The sequence below is a fragment of the Hemitrygon akajei genome, chromosome 32, assembly GCF_048418815.1.
Source record: "Hemitrygon akajei chromosome 32, sHemAka1.3, whole genome shotgun sequence".
Classification (NCBI taxonomy): Eukaryota; Metazoa; Chordata; class Chondrichthyes; order Myliobatiformes; family Dasyatidae; genus Hemitrygon; species Hemitrygon akajei.
The window spans coordinates 36,553,293-36,565,883 of NC_133155.1; the positions used below are offsets into that span (position 1 = coordinate 36,553,293).

General features: G+C 43.9%; 1 protein-coding gene across 3 annotated transcripts in view; it reads right to left on the reverse strand.

Moving 5' to 3' along the window:
• Nucleotides 1-1,532: 1,532 nt before the first annotated feature.
• The window catches only part of LOC140719760 (mucosal pentraxin-like), a 60,963-nt gene continuing 49,904 nt past the window's right edge, over nt 1,533-12,591 (reverse strand). Inside the window, exons 1-3 of one of the 3 annotated variants that reach the window (XM_073034605.1) lie at nt 9,891-10,042; nt 9,738-9,813; nt 1,533-2,968 (exon numbers count right to left, since the gene is read on the reverse strand). In XM_073034605.1, coding sequence (XP_072890706.1) covers nt 2,352-2,968; nt 9,738-9,801 — 681 coding nt within the window. In that variant the 5' untranslated portion in view covers nt 9,802-9,813; nt 9,891-10,042 and the 3' untranslated portion in view covers nt 1,533-2,351. Of the gene's footprint in view, nt 2,969-9,737; nt 9,814-9,890; nt 10,043-12,591 lie in introns of those variants that run through there. The other 2 variants (XM_073034607.1, XM_073034606.1) reach the window with 2 other exon arrangements.

Below are 12,591 nucleotides of genomic sequence, written 5' to 3' on the forward strand. Positions count from 1 at the left end.
ATGATTTGGATGATGGAATTGATGGCTTTGTAGATGATACAAATATAGGTGGAGGGGCAGGTAGTGTTGATGAAGCAGGGAGTCTGCAGAGGTAATGGACAGATTAGGATAATGGGCAAAGAAGTGGCAGATGAAATACAGTGTAAGGGAGTGTATGGTCAGGCATTTTGGTAGAAGGAATAAAGGTGTAGACTATTTTCTAAATGGGGAGAAAATCCAGACATCAGAGGTGCAAAGGCACTTGGGAGTCCTTGTGTAGGATTCCTTAAAAGTTTACTTGCATGTTGAGCTGGTAATAAGGAAGGCAAGTACAAGTTAGTGTTCATTTCGAGAGGACGAGAATATAAAATGGATAATCACGATGGATATTCATTTTCCAGGGGCCAGGAGGCCTATTGCTGACCCTAGATGTCCAACACAGTGGCACGACCTCTCCAGTGGGTCAGAATTGTTGGTGACAAAGTTGAACTTCAAAGAAATATTCTTTGGTCAGCTTTTTGTCGTAAACAAGAACTGGTCTTCAGTTCCCAATTTAAACTGGAAGCAGTAATCAGTCTGAAGCTAAAAGCACAGCTTTGCAAACAGTAGTGTTACAGAACGGTTGGCAACCCACAGAGGGGAGCTGCAGCTGAGAGATGGGAGGGGGATCCATCACTCAGCAGTGGGTATTGACAGCTGGATCTCACCGCAGAGACTAGACAGGGAAGTTGCTAGTCCTTGGAGAATAGGTTGGTACACTATAACCTCCGATAGTGAGTATACCAGTAGGTACCTATATTGGACAGGATGTGAAATCTTATTTTGAGTTTAGGGTTTGTGGACAGTGAACCCAATACCATCACAGGATGTAATGCTGAGGCTTTATAAGGCATTGGTCAGACCATTCTTGGAATATGGTGAACAGTTTTGGCACCTTATCTAAGAAAGGATGTGCTGGCATTGGAGAGGGTCCAGAGGAGGTTCATAAGAATGAACCCAATAATGAAAGGGTTAATGTACGATGAGTGTTTGATGGCTCTGGGCCTGTACTGACTGGAGTTTAGACTGAGGGGGAATCTGACTGAAATGTATTATATATTGAAAGGCCACGATAGAGTGGATGTGGAGAGGATGTTTCCTGGAGATGAGGAGTCTAGGACCAGAGGGCATAGCCTCAGAATAGAAGGACATCCCTTTAGAACAGAGATGAAGAGGAATTTCTTTAACCAGTGTGGTGAATCTGTGGAATTTGTTGCTACACACGGCTGTGGAGGCTAAGTCATTGGATATTATTAAAGCTTGGATTGATAGGTTCTTGATTAGTAAGGGCATCAAAGCTTATGGGGAGACAACAGGAGAGTGGGGTTGAGAGGGATAATAAATCACCCATAATGGAATGGTGGAGCAGGTTTAATGGGGTGAATAGCCTAATTCTGTTCCTATATCTTATGGTCTTGTGTGTTGATTTAATGATGGGAACTGAGAGTGAGCTGAATTTTCACTGAAGACCACACACAGACACACACACAGAGTAATAACCACACACATGATCATTTTTGTTTTGATGCTAATTTACTCAGCTGAAAAACAGCAGTGTTACAGTTTAATCCCAGTCACATGTGGCACAGTACATTCTGTGAGCTTTCCAAAGCCTGGTGTAACAAACAATGTGACAGAGAGAGAGAGAGAGAGAGAGAGACTAATAATTCCCATCAGCACAAACAAAGTCCAGGGCAGGATCACCTTCCACCACTGGGATTTCCCCAGAGTCCATGTCTGCCCATCACCATCACCACCCCTGCCCCAGACACTTCATTGTCTGCCTGTGGGTGTCAGGGTGAGGGCAGAAAATGTCCCTGCCACTGCTCTGTGCTGGTGCACCTTTTAACCGGGATGAACTATTCCCAGTGGGATCTGAGGAAGGGGCCAGCAGAATGGATGAGGAGAGGAGTCTGGTTAAAGAGGGAGGGCTCATCTGTCCTGAGCAGTTGTTGTAATTTCCTCATGTTAAATGAGGCTCAGTGAGTGGGATAGTACTCTGGAGTTTACATCTGATCCCTGTAAACATCCTTCATTGCTCTCTGTACCCCATCCAACTCCCAACGTGTGACAGAGAATGAGCGAGACTCTTCTACACTGAAGAGTCTGAAGCCACTCCCCAGTCAGTGAGGGTTGATGAGCAACTGGAAGGACTCACTGAGTGGTCCCTTACCCAGACATGAACAGCCCTTTATTCGAGAATCAACTTCACTATATCTACTGATCATCTGATTTAGAGAGAAAAGATTGGAATGAAAGGTCATATTCAGTAAGACTGCCTTGGGGAGAAAGTGCTCCCTGTGAACAGTTGTATCATTTTTGTAGCCAAGGCACTAAAATATGCAGTCATTATTGTCCTTGATTGTCACCGTCCCTCCTGATACGTAGGAAGTTGTTCCCCAGTTGATGATGTTGCCTCCGGTACAGAAACATCCCTCATTTGCTGTCTCGATCTCACTGGGTTCAAGCACAAAATCCCACATGTGAACATCAGTTATCTCCCCAACAAATGACTGTTGTATGTCAAAACCTCCTCCAACACTGTCCTGCTCCTGACCAAGAATAAACTGACCAGAACCTTTCACAACCCTACCCTTCCCACCAATCTTCTGTAGAGAGCGTTTCCCATTTACCCAGATGGTAACCAAACCCTCTCTAGACTCCCAGGTTACACAGATGTGTCTCAGCAAGGCATCCATCTTTGGAAGGGAAAACACTGCAATCTCATTGTATATATACAGGGTGATGTGTCCATTAGCTGTGTACCAAATCAACAGTTCATTGTGATGGCCTGATGTTGCGTAGGAGAATAAACTGTAACTGCGGGTCAATTCAGAGGCTGCCCTGAGGCAGACAGTAAAGGCGGTCAAATCGGTGAAAGACGATGGGGAAACTCTGACATAGCTGTTGCTTGTTTCCTTTCCAAAAATCAGCGATTTCCCTCCCAGACCTGTAAAACATAAAGAGTTAGATGTGGTTAAGTCACAGTTTGAAATATCACCAATGATCTGTGTTTGTGAGGTGGGGCACTGCAGTAACTGGAGACCAGTATTCAGGAAGAACAAGTCCCTTTACTCAGAGCAGGAGTTTGTGATGTGTACCTGGCAGGAGTTTATGATGTGTACTCGACTGGAGTTTGTGGCGTGTACTCGACTGGAGTTTGTGGCCAGAGTAGACACAAGTAATTTTACAGATGCTGGAAATCTTGTGCAACACATAGAAAATGTTGGAGGAATTCCGCAGGTCAGGCACCATTTTGACCTGAAGAAGGGTCTCAGCCAGAAAGGTTCATTTTCCTCCATTGATGCTGCCTGACCTGTTCAGTTTCTCTGGATTTTTGTGCATGATAGACAAAGCGCTGGACTCCCCTTTAGGGAATCACAGAGGTATGGAGTTATGTGAATATACTACAGGTGCAAGCAGTCGAGTTTAAACAAGAGCCAGTCTTCAATTCTTCATATAAATTGCAAGCACTAATTGATTTGAAGTCAAAAGAACAGCTTTTATAAAGAGTACTGTCTATAGGGCACACACTGTGTCCCACACCAGGGGGCTGGTTGCACAAGGGATATAGTTTGCAAAGTGGAGTTTGCAAATGAGACGTTCTTGTCTGCATCAACCAAACAGAAGACAATGGAGGGATGTGAAATGGTCTTCATCAAGCCGGCCAACACTCTTTAAGCGATTTTGCACCATTGCGACTGAGTTCAACACCATCAATCCCTCAGTACTGACCAACAAGCAGCCTGAGGTCAGACAACAGCCAGCCAATCTTGTTTGAAAAGCTGTCCTTTTAATTCCAGACTGATTACTGCTTGCAATTGACATTAAGAACTTGCCAATCTTGCCAATCCCTGCAGCCATTTACACTGATTACTACATTCCATAAACCCTTCACCTCGGAGAGAAGCAGAGCATTGGGTCTGAGCTGTCCTTACTTTCATAGAACAGAGAACAGTACAGATCTGGATAGGCCATTCAGCCCACATTGGTATGCTAATCTTGATTATAATTCACACTAAATATTCTCCTCCTATTAGACCTTCTTCCCTTTTTAGATCTCTGCCACCAGCCATGGCCTGAGAAGACACAGCTATAACATTATCTCCTTTACCCCAATGTCTGTTCCAGCAGTCCCTAGCTAGGTGTCCCAGTCATTAGCACACAAGGCAAGTTCTCCATCACAGTCCTGAACAGTTGTCCCTGGAACATAAAATGCTCACAGTCCTAGATGTCACTGGTGTTTGTTTTAGGGGATTGTTCCATTAGCACCCAAGTCCCAATTTGCTTTATATGTCGGGGATTATTCTGGAATTATGAATTTATGTGAATATTGCAGATTATTAATTCAAGATGGAAACAGTCTAGAGTTCTTAATGTCAATTGCAAGCAGTAATCAGTCTGGAGTTAAAAGGACAACTTTTCAAACAACATTGTCTACAAAGTATAGGTTTCTGGCCACAGCAGGGGCTGGATGCTAAGTATAGTTTCCAAAGTGAAGTGACTGAGACATTGTCATCTCCATCAGGCAAACGTAAAACAATGGGGGTTATGTTCATCTGCCTGTGTCAAACCCAGCAACATTATGGTTTATTATTACATTATTACATTATTTTGTACCATTGTGACTGAGTTCAAGATGGTAGACCAGACTGATGGTGTCACTTAGCACAACAAACACGGCCACAGGTATAGCTCATCATTCAATAGTTGGCATAGCTGTGTACTCAGAGAAGCCCTTGACAACATTCATTTTGGGTGTCTGCGATCTCTGCCCCCAGAAGTTTTTACATCATCTGTGTGAACTAATTCGTCCCAGCAAAGATATTTGAGCATTTAGGGGAGTATCCCACTGTAATACACAATTGAAATGAGTCATTATCAACTCAAAATATTGAAGTAAACAATGTCATTGTAACTCCTGAAATTGTATTGAATCACGTGCTGTTACCTTTGACTTAAGGGTATATAAAGCTGATGTATCTATACATTGAGTCAGACTCCAGGAGAGTGCCTGGTTGTTGTGATGAATACTGACCCTTTCAGTGTTTTTCCAGTGACTCAGGTCACAGTCACAACAGTATACATGGATCAGATTCCATAAAGCCATGGCACACACTTCGGGGAAGTCAGTCTGGCACCTGACACAGTAAAAGCTTAGACGATCTACCAGTCGCTTCAGAGGATGAAGGAGGTCACTCAGGGATGACAGCTGGATAAATACTGCAGAGCAGGGGTTTCAGATCAACTCTCACAGGCTCACATCGGGAAACAAATACACGGTACCCAGGGCACGGAATCTCACAGAGAGTGAATGAATTACCAGATAACGGATGTTCAACTATCAATTGTATGCCCCATCCTGTCAGTGTTAGGGGAGTGAGGAAGATAATGTGGTTATTTAATTCCTACTGTAATTTCATACCAGGGTTATTAGACCCAGTGGCTCTCTTACAGGTTTTAATCAAAGGAGTGAAACCCCGTCCGGAGGAAGTAACGTGGGGCTGCGTGAGGAGAAGACTTTTAAGGATGCCAAGGGTCTCAGCCCAAAATGTCAACTGTACCTTTTCCATGGACGCTGCCTGGCCTGCTGAGTTCCTCCAGTAATTTGTGTGTGTCACCGGGAGGCTCAGAGAGTTCATTCATTTAGATACACCCCAAACCATCGAGTGTACAATGATCGAAAGGACTGTCATAGCTGTCTGTTGAATTAAATAACCCAGTGGTCTTTTGTCCACATAGTAACTCCTGGCAGTCATACCCAAATGTCCTAAAGTTACACAGAGACTGAATACCAGGTGAAGATAATGTCACGTATACCACGGAAATTTTGACGTTTTGGGAATGTTCTCCCCAATTATCCTTTAATAGCCTGAGATGGGGAAGTCTGGGTGGGAAAGGCATCATCACAAGTAGCAGTGGGAGCAGATTCCATCTGATGGTGCAATAGGGAGCTGAGTTTAGAACTGAAAGCGATAATGAAGGGAACACAACAGGGGTGGTGTCTAATGGCATGGATGTAAGGACCTCAGAGGGGTGTATGAGGTGTGCAGGGAGGGCTAACACTTCTGGTGAAGGGGCTCACTCTCCATTGCCCCACCAGACACTCGGTTCACAACTGTGGCACCAAGTAGCTCTTTGCATGCCACAGCAGCAACTCTCCGGTACACCATTTCAACAGGCCGGTAAACCCGGTGAGAGTAGCCGGCAGGAACCTTTGACAAGGTTCCACACGGAAGGTTCAATCGTTAGGTATTAATATTGAAGTAATAAAATGGATTCAACAGTGGCTGGATGGGAGATGCCAGAGAGTAGTGGTGGATAACTGTTTGTCAGGTTGGACGCTGGTGACTAATGGTGTGCCTCAGGGATCTGTACTGGGTCCAATGTTGTTTGTCATATACATTAATGATCTGGATGATGGGGTGGTAAATTGGATCAGTAAGTATGCAGATGATACTAAGGTAGGTGGTGCTGTGTATAATGAAGTAGGTTTTCAAAGCTTGCAGAGAGATTTAGGGCAGTTCAAAGAGTGGGCTGAAAGATGGCAGATGGAATTTAATGCTGATAAGTGTGAGGTGCTACATTTTGGTAGGAATAATCAAAATAGGACATACATGGTAAATGGTAGGGCATTGAGGAATGCAGTAGAACAGAGTGATCTAGGAATAATGGTGCATAGTTCCCTGAAGGTGGAATCTCATGCGGATAGGGTGGTGAAGAAAGCTTTTGGTATGCTGGTCTTTATAAATCAAAGCATTGAGTATAGGAGTTGGGATGTAATGTTAAAATTGTACAAGGCATTGGTGAGGCCAAATTTGTATTGTATACAGTTCTGGTCACTGAATTATAGGAAAGATGTCAACAAATTAGAGAGAGTACAAAGGAGATTTACTAGAATGTTACCTGGGTTTCAGCATCTAAGTTACAGAGAAAGGTTGAACAAGTTAAGTCTTTATTCTTTGGAGCGTAGAAGGTTGAGGGGGTACTTGATAGAGGTATTTAAAATTATGAAGGGGATAGATAGAGTTGACATGGATAGGCTTTTTCCATTGAGAGTAGGGGAGATTCAAACAAGAGGACATGAGTTGAGAGTTAGGGGGCAAAAGTTTAGGGGTAACACAAGGGGGAACTTCTTTACTCAGAGAGTGGTAGCTGTGTGGAATGAGCTTACAGTAGAAGTGGTAGAGGCAGGTTCGGTATTGTCATTTGAAGTAAAATTGGATTGGTATATGGACAGGAAAGGAATGGAGGGTTATGGGCTGAGTGCAGGTAGGTGGGACTAGGTGAGAGTAAGTGTTCAGCACTGACTAGAAGGGCGGAGATGGCCTGTTTCTGTGTTGTAATTGTTATGTGGTTATATGGTTACATGTGAGCACCCTCAGCTCCCAGACCCCACAGTCCCCTTTGGGCTTCCTCCACCATCACTGGGTCAGAGTCATTCCCAGTGGAAGGCCTCACCAATGCCTTGTACAATTTTAACATTACATCCCAACTCCTATACTCAATACTCTGATTTATAAAGGCCAACATACCAAAATCTTTCTTCACCACCCTATCCACATGAGATTCCACCTTCAGGGATCTATGCACCATTTTTCCTAGATCACTCTGTTCTACTGCATTCCTCAATGCCCTACCATTTACCATGTATGTCCTATTTTGATTATTCCTACCAAATTGTAGCGCCTCAATCTTATCAGCATTAAACTCCATCTGCCATCTTTCAGCCCACTCTTCACTTCCCTTCTCCTTCCGGATGGCAGAGTCATTTGTAAATTGATAAATTAGCTTACTACTGTCACATGTACTGAGTTTCATTGTGTTTTATACTGTCCCTACATAGCAATTCATCAGTTCAATTTTTTGAGGTAGAACAAGATCAAACAATAACTCAATGCAGAATAAAGTATAACAGTTACAGAGAGAGTGCAGTACAGGTAACAATAAGACACTCAAGGGCCACGATGATGGACATTGTAAAGTCAGGAGTCTGTTGTATTATGGTAGGGAACTGTTTGATAGTCTTATCACAGCGGAATAGAAGCTGTCCTTGAGCCTGGTGGTCGTGCTCTTGGGCTTTTATATCTTCTGCCTGTCAGGAGAGGGGAAGAGAGAATGTCTGGGGTGGGAGAGGGATAGAGAGAATGTCTGAAATGGGAGAGGGGTAGAGAGAATGGGGTGGGAGAGAGGGAGAGAGAATGGGGTGGAAGAGGGGAAGAGAGAATGTCTGGGGTGGGAGAAGGGTAGGGAGAATGTCTGGTGTGGGAGAGGGGAAGAGAATGTCTGGGGTGGGAGAGGGGTAGGGAGAACGTCTGGGGTGGGAGAGGGGTAGGGAGAATGTCTGGGGTGGGAGATGTCTTTACTTTTACTGCCTGCTTCACACCTGCTCATTATTCCCCACTCCGTTCCTGTCACATGGTCAGTTTCCAGATCAGACCAATGAATTCCGTCCAGTTCCCTGAGGTTTGACTGTAGCTGATAGTCTGTCATGAGGGAATAACACTTCACCATGGTGTCATTTTAAACATCCAACCAAGGTCATCAGCTGTGACCGACTCTATCCAAATCAATACTGGATCAGCAGAACATTCTGTCACAATGGGTGAGGGGTAAAGACCAGGGGCAAACTAATCCATAATTCCCAGCTGTCCTATTTGAAAGGCTGTGGGATCTTTGGAGAAAGTGCAGAAGAGGTTAACTTAAATGTTACCTGAGTTGGAAACTTTTCAGCAGGAGGAAGGGTTAAAGAAAAATGGATTGAAGAAGATTGAAGAAGGCTGAGAAGATTCCTGACAAGTCAGTCAAATCAAGAGAGGCATAAATAGTGTAGATATTCAGAGTCTGCTTTGCAGGTTGAAATGTCAAATACTAAGGGGCCAAGGTTTAATGTAAGAGGGAGAAAGTTTAAAGATTTGTGAGACAGATTTTCTTCTTACACAGATGGTAGGATACCAGGAATGCACTGCGAGGGGAATTGAATTGAATTGAATTGACTATATTTCTTCCATCTTTCACATACATGAGTAGTAAAAATCTTTATGTTACGTCTCCATCTAAATGTACAATCATAGTAATTTATAATAAATAGAACACACACAATAGCAAAGCTAAGGGGCATTCAGACCGACACATCAACAGGCAGGGAGTAGAGACATACACATCCTCCACAGGCAGATGTGATCAGTTTAGATCAGCCGTGGATCTGAGGAAGGGCCGATTACTGCACTGTACTGTTCTATGTACCATCCATTTATCAACCTGAGAAAACAGGTTCTGACCAGAAAGTTTGAAGACAATAAAGTGACTGTTTCAGCATTTGATCAGGATACAATACATCTTCTCTCAAATTACCAAATAACATTTCCTGCTGATGAGTTTATCCAGAACACTGGTTCACACCCACCAAGGGTTTGAAATGTGTGTGTCCCATTCCTGTAGTATCTAACCGGCTGGGGGAGAACCTGGAATCTGAGGACCACAAGATGAGGTCAGACTGGGAATGGAATCTGGGATCTGCTGCCCCACATGGGGAGAAGCCTGGAGAATGGGGTTGAGAGGGGTAATAAATCAGCCATGATGGAGTAACAGAGCAGAATGGGTGTGCTGAATGGTTTAATTCTGCTCCAATGTCTCGTGATCCTCAGTACCACTGTGCTAAGATGCACCCTGAATGGTGTTTGCACACAGGAATATTTTATATCAGAACAAGTACATACCTGCACTGTCAGATCCCGGCAGGTAAATGCAGACCATGAACACAATGGGGATGAAGTAATTCATCCTGTCTCCAGCCTGTTAAAACAAAGCATCCCCAATTAACTCCCATTCGTGTGTGTCAGCAACACCCAGATAGTCCCTCTGGTACTCACAGTGATCCGTCTCCAATGGGCCAGCCTCACCTCAGGCGCATCCAGTACCCTGGGCACGAACGGCTGCAATGTATATTCTGCTGAGCTCGGTCAGTCAATTGTAGGGAGGAACTGAGGGGCGGAGCAAACTCTGCTGCCGTTCAATACTCAGAGAACTGGCTCTGGCCTCAGTGTTTACATCAGCACTACGTTATCAGTCAGCACCTGAGAATGAGGGAGGTGCTGAATTCCATACCGTGTCTTGCCAGGCTTTGGCTCTTCCAGAACAAACACGAGTCATGGACCAACAAAGACATTTTGCCCAGAGAAGGAAGCAGTCCCAGTCTGTACTTCACAGGCTGTGAAGCCCAAGAATAGAAAAGCCTACAAAAATTCATGGTACAGCCTCAGAATCACAGGAAATCCTTCCCCACCACTGAACTCATCTACACGGATTGCTGCCCAAAATAAAGCATCATCCATCATCACAGACCCCACCATCCAGGCCATGCTCTCTTCTTAATGCTGCCATCGTAAAGGAGGTACAGGAGCCTTGATTCTTTGCCATAGGTAGCTGTGGAGGCCAAGTCTTTATGTATCTTTAAGGCAGAGGTTGAAAGGTTCTTGATTGGTCAGGGCATGAAGGGATACAAGGAGAAGGCAGGAGACTGGGGCTGAGAGAGAAATTGGATCAGCCATGATGAAATGACAGAGCAGATTCAATGAGCCAAATGGCCGATTTCTGCTCTTGTATCTTATGCTCTTATGGTCTAATATTTATTAAGGAAACTTTCATGAACACATTTGACAAACTCTATCCCATCCTGCCTTTTTACAGTATGGGAGTCTCAGTCAATAGTGGAAAGTTAAAATCGTCTAACACAACCTTGTTTCTTGAAACTGTGAGATCTCTTTACAGATTTGCTCCTCTAAATCATGCGGACATTGGGTGACCTATTGGGTATCCATCCCGCAACCAAGTCTCACTAATTCAGATTCAGATTCAGTTTATTGTCATTTAGAAACCACAAATGCAATGCAATTAAAAAAATGAGACAATGTTCCTCCAGAATGATATCACAAAAGCATATGACAAAACAGACTACACCAGAAAATCCATGTAATGTTTGGCAATCCCCAATCCAGAGTCCGGAGAGGCTGCTGCGTATTAATATCGCGCTACCGTCTAGCGCGTTCCCTGGAAAGGAGCTCCAAATCCACCAGACAAAAACTAAAAACAGGACCAAAAACTAAAGCTCCAGGACCTGCACAAAACCACATAATTACAACATATAGTTACAACAGTGCAAACAATAGCATAATTGATAAAAAAACAGACTATGGGCTCAGTAAAAATAGTCCAAGATGTTAAAGGACTGTAAGTTCAAAAGAAATCACCACAGTTTCCACAAGTTCCCAGGGTCCCGACAGACTCGCCATCCCACGCCGGTGGCAGACAATGGCTACAATGTCATAATCCCACGCTCAACTGCCTTTCCTACAATACTCCTTGTACTAAAATAGACGCAACTCAGAACATTATTCTCACCATGCTGAACGTTTTGATTTTTTCCCCCACAATCAATCCACTATCGACCCTGGCACTTTGGCTCCCTTCCCACTGCAACTCGTTTAAACCCCCTGGAGCAGCAGTAGCAGACCTTCCCAGAAGGATATTAGTCCCCCTCCAGTTCAGGTGAAAACTGTCTTGTCTGTACAGATCCCACCTTCTCTGAGAGAGCCAAATGACCCCTAAATATGAAGTCTTCTGCCCTGTACCATCTCCTTAGCCATGTGTTAAACTTTATTATCTTCCTCATTTATCAATCCCATTCTCCTACATTTCCTCGTAACATTTAATCCCTATACCAGTCAAGATCCTATCAATCTCTGCCTTAAATAAACACAAAGACAAGGCCTCCATAGCCCTCTGTGGCAACAAATTCTGTGGATTCTCTTCCTTATCTGTGGCAGGACAAGACTGCCAACAATTCAGTGTAAATACTCAACCTGGGATAACCGGTTCTGAGATAGACTGTCAATGGACCAAAAATAATCCCTTACACCCCGAGGATTCATGGTTTATATAACCAGTTTAAAGTCACACATGACTTCAGTAGAATTGTTACATGCATTTCCACTCTGAGAAGTCAAATAGAGATAAGACACTTACTCTATGGTACGCCAGCAAGGCATGGTCCGTGGTCCTGAAAGTGGCCACGTAGATGATAAAGACACAGGATATGGGACCTATAACAGAGAACAGGACTGTACAGCACAGGAGCAAGCCCTTCCGTCCACAACATCTATGCCGACCATGATGCTGAATTGATATCTGCCTGCACATGGTCGATATCCTGCTTGTTCATACGTCTATCTAAGTACCTCTTAAACACCATAGACATAGCAGCAGGATTAGGCCATTCAGCCCATCGAGTCTGCTCCACCATTAGATCATGGCTAACTTGTGTTTTCAAGTAGTTACAGAATAAAAGTGTATGAAAAAGAAAATGTATGTTATCCATCCCCCCTCCCCTTAACCCCTCCCCCCTAATATCCCTATAGAAAAAAAAAGGAATGCCTGGATATTGGAAGATCCCCACATGCTCCATGGAGTTCGTAATAACTTTAGTATATATATTTATTTCTTTCCGCAAGTAACCAATTGTTTCATCTTCGGAGCACCTATATATATAATCCTATCTTTTGTAAATAAGGGCGC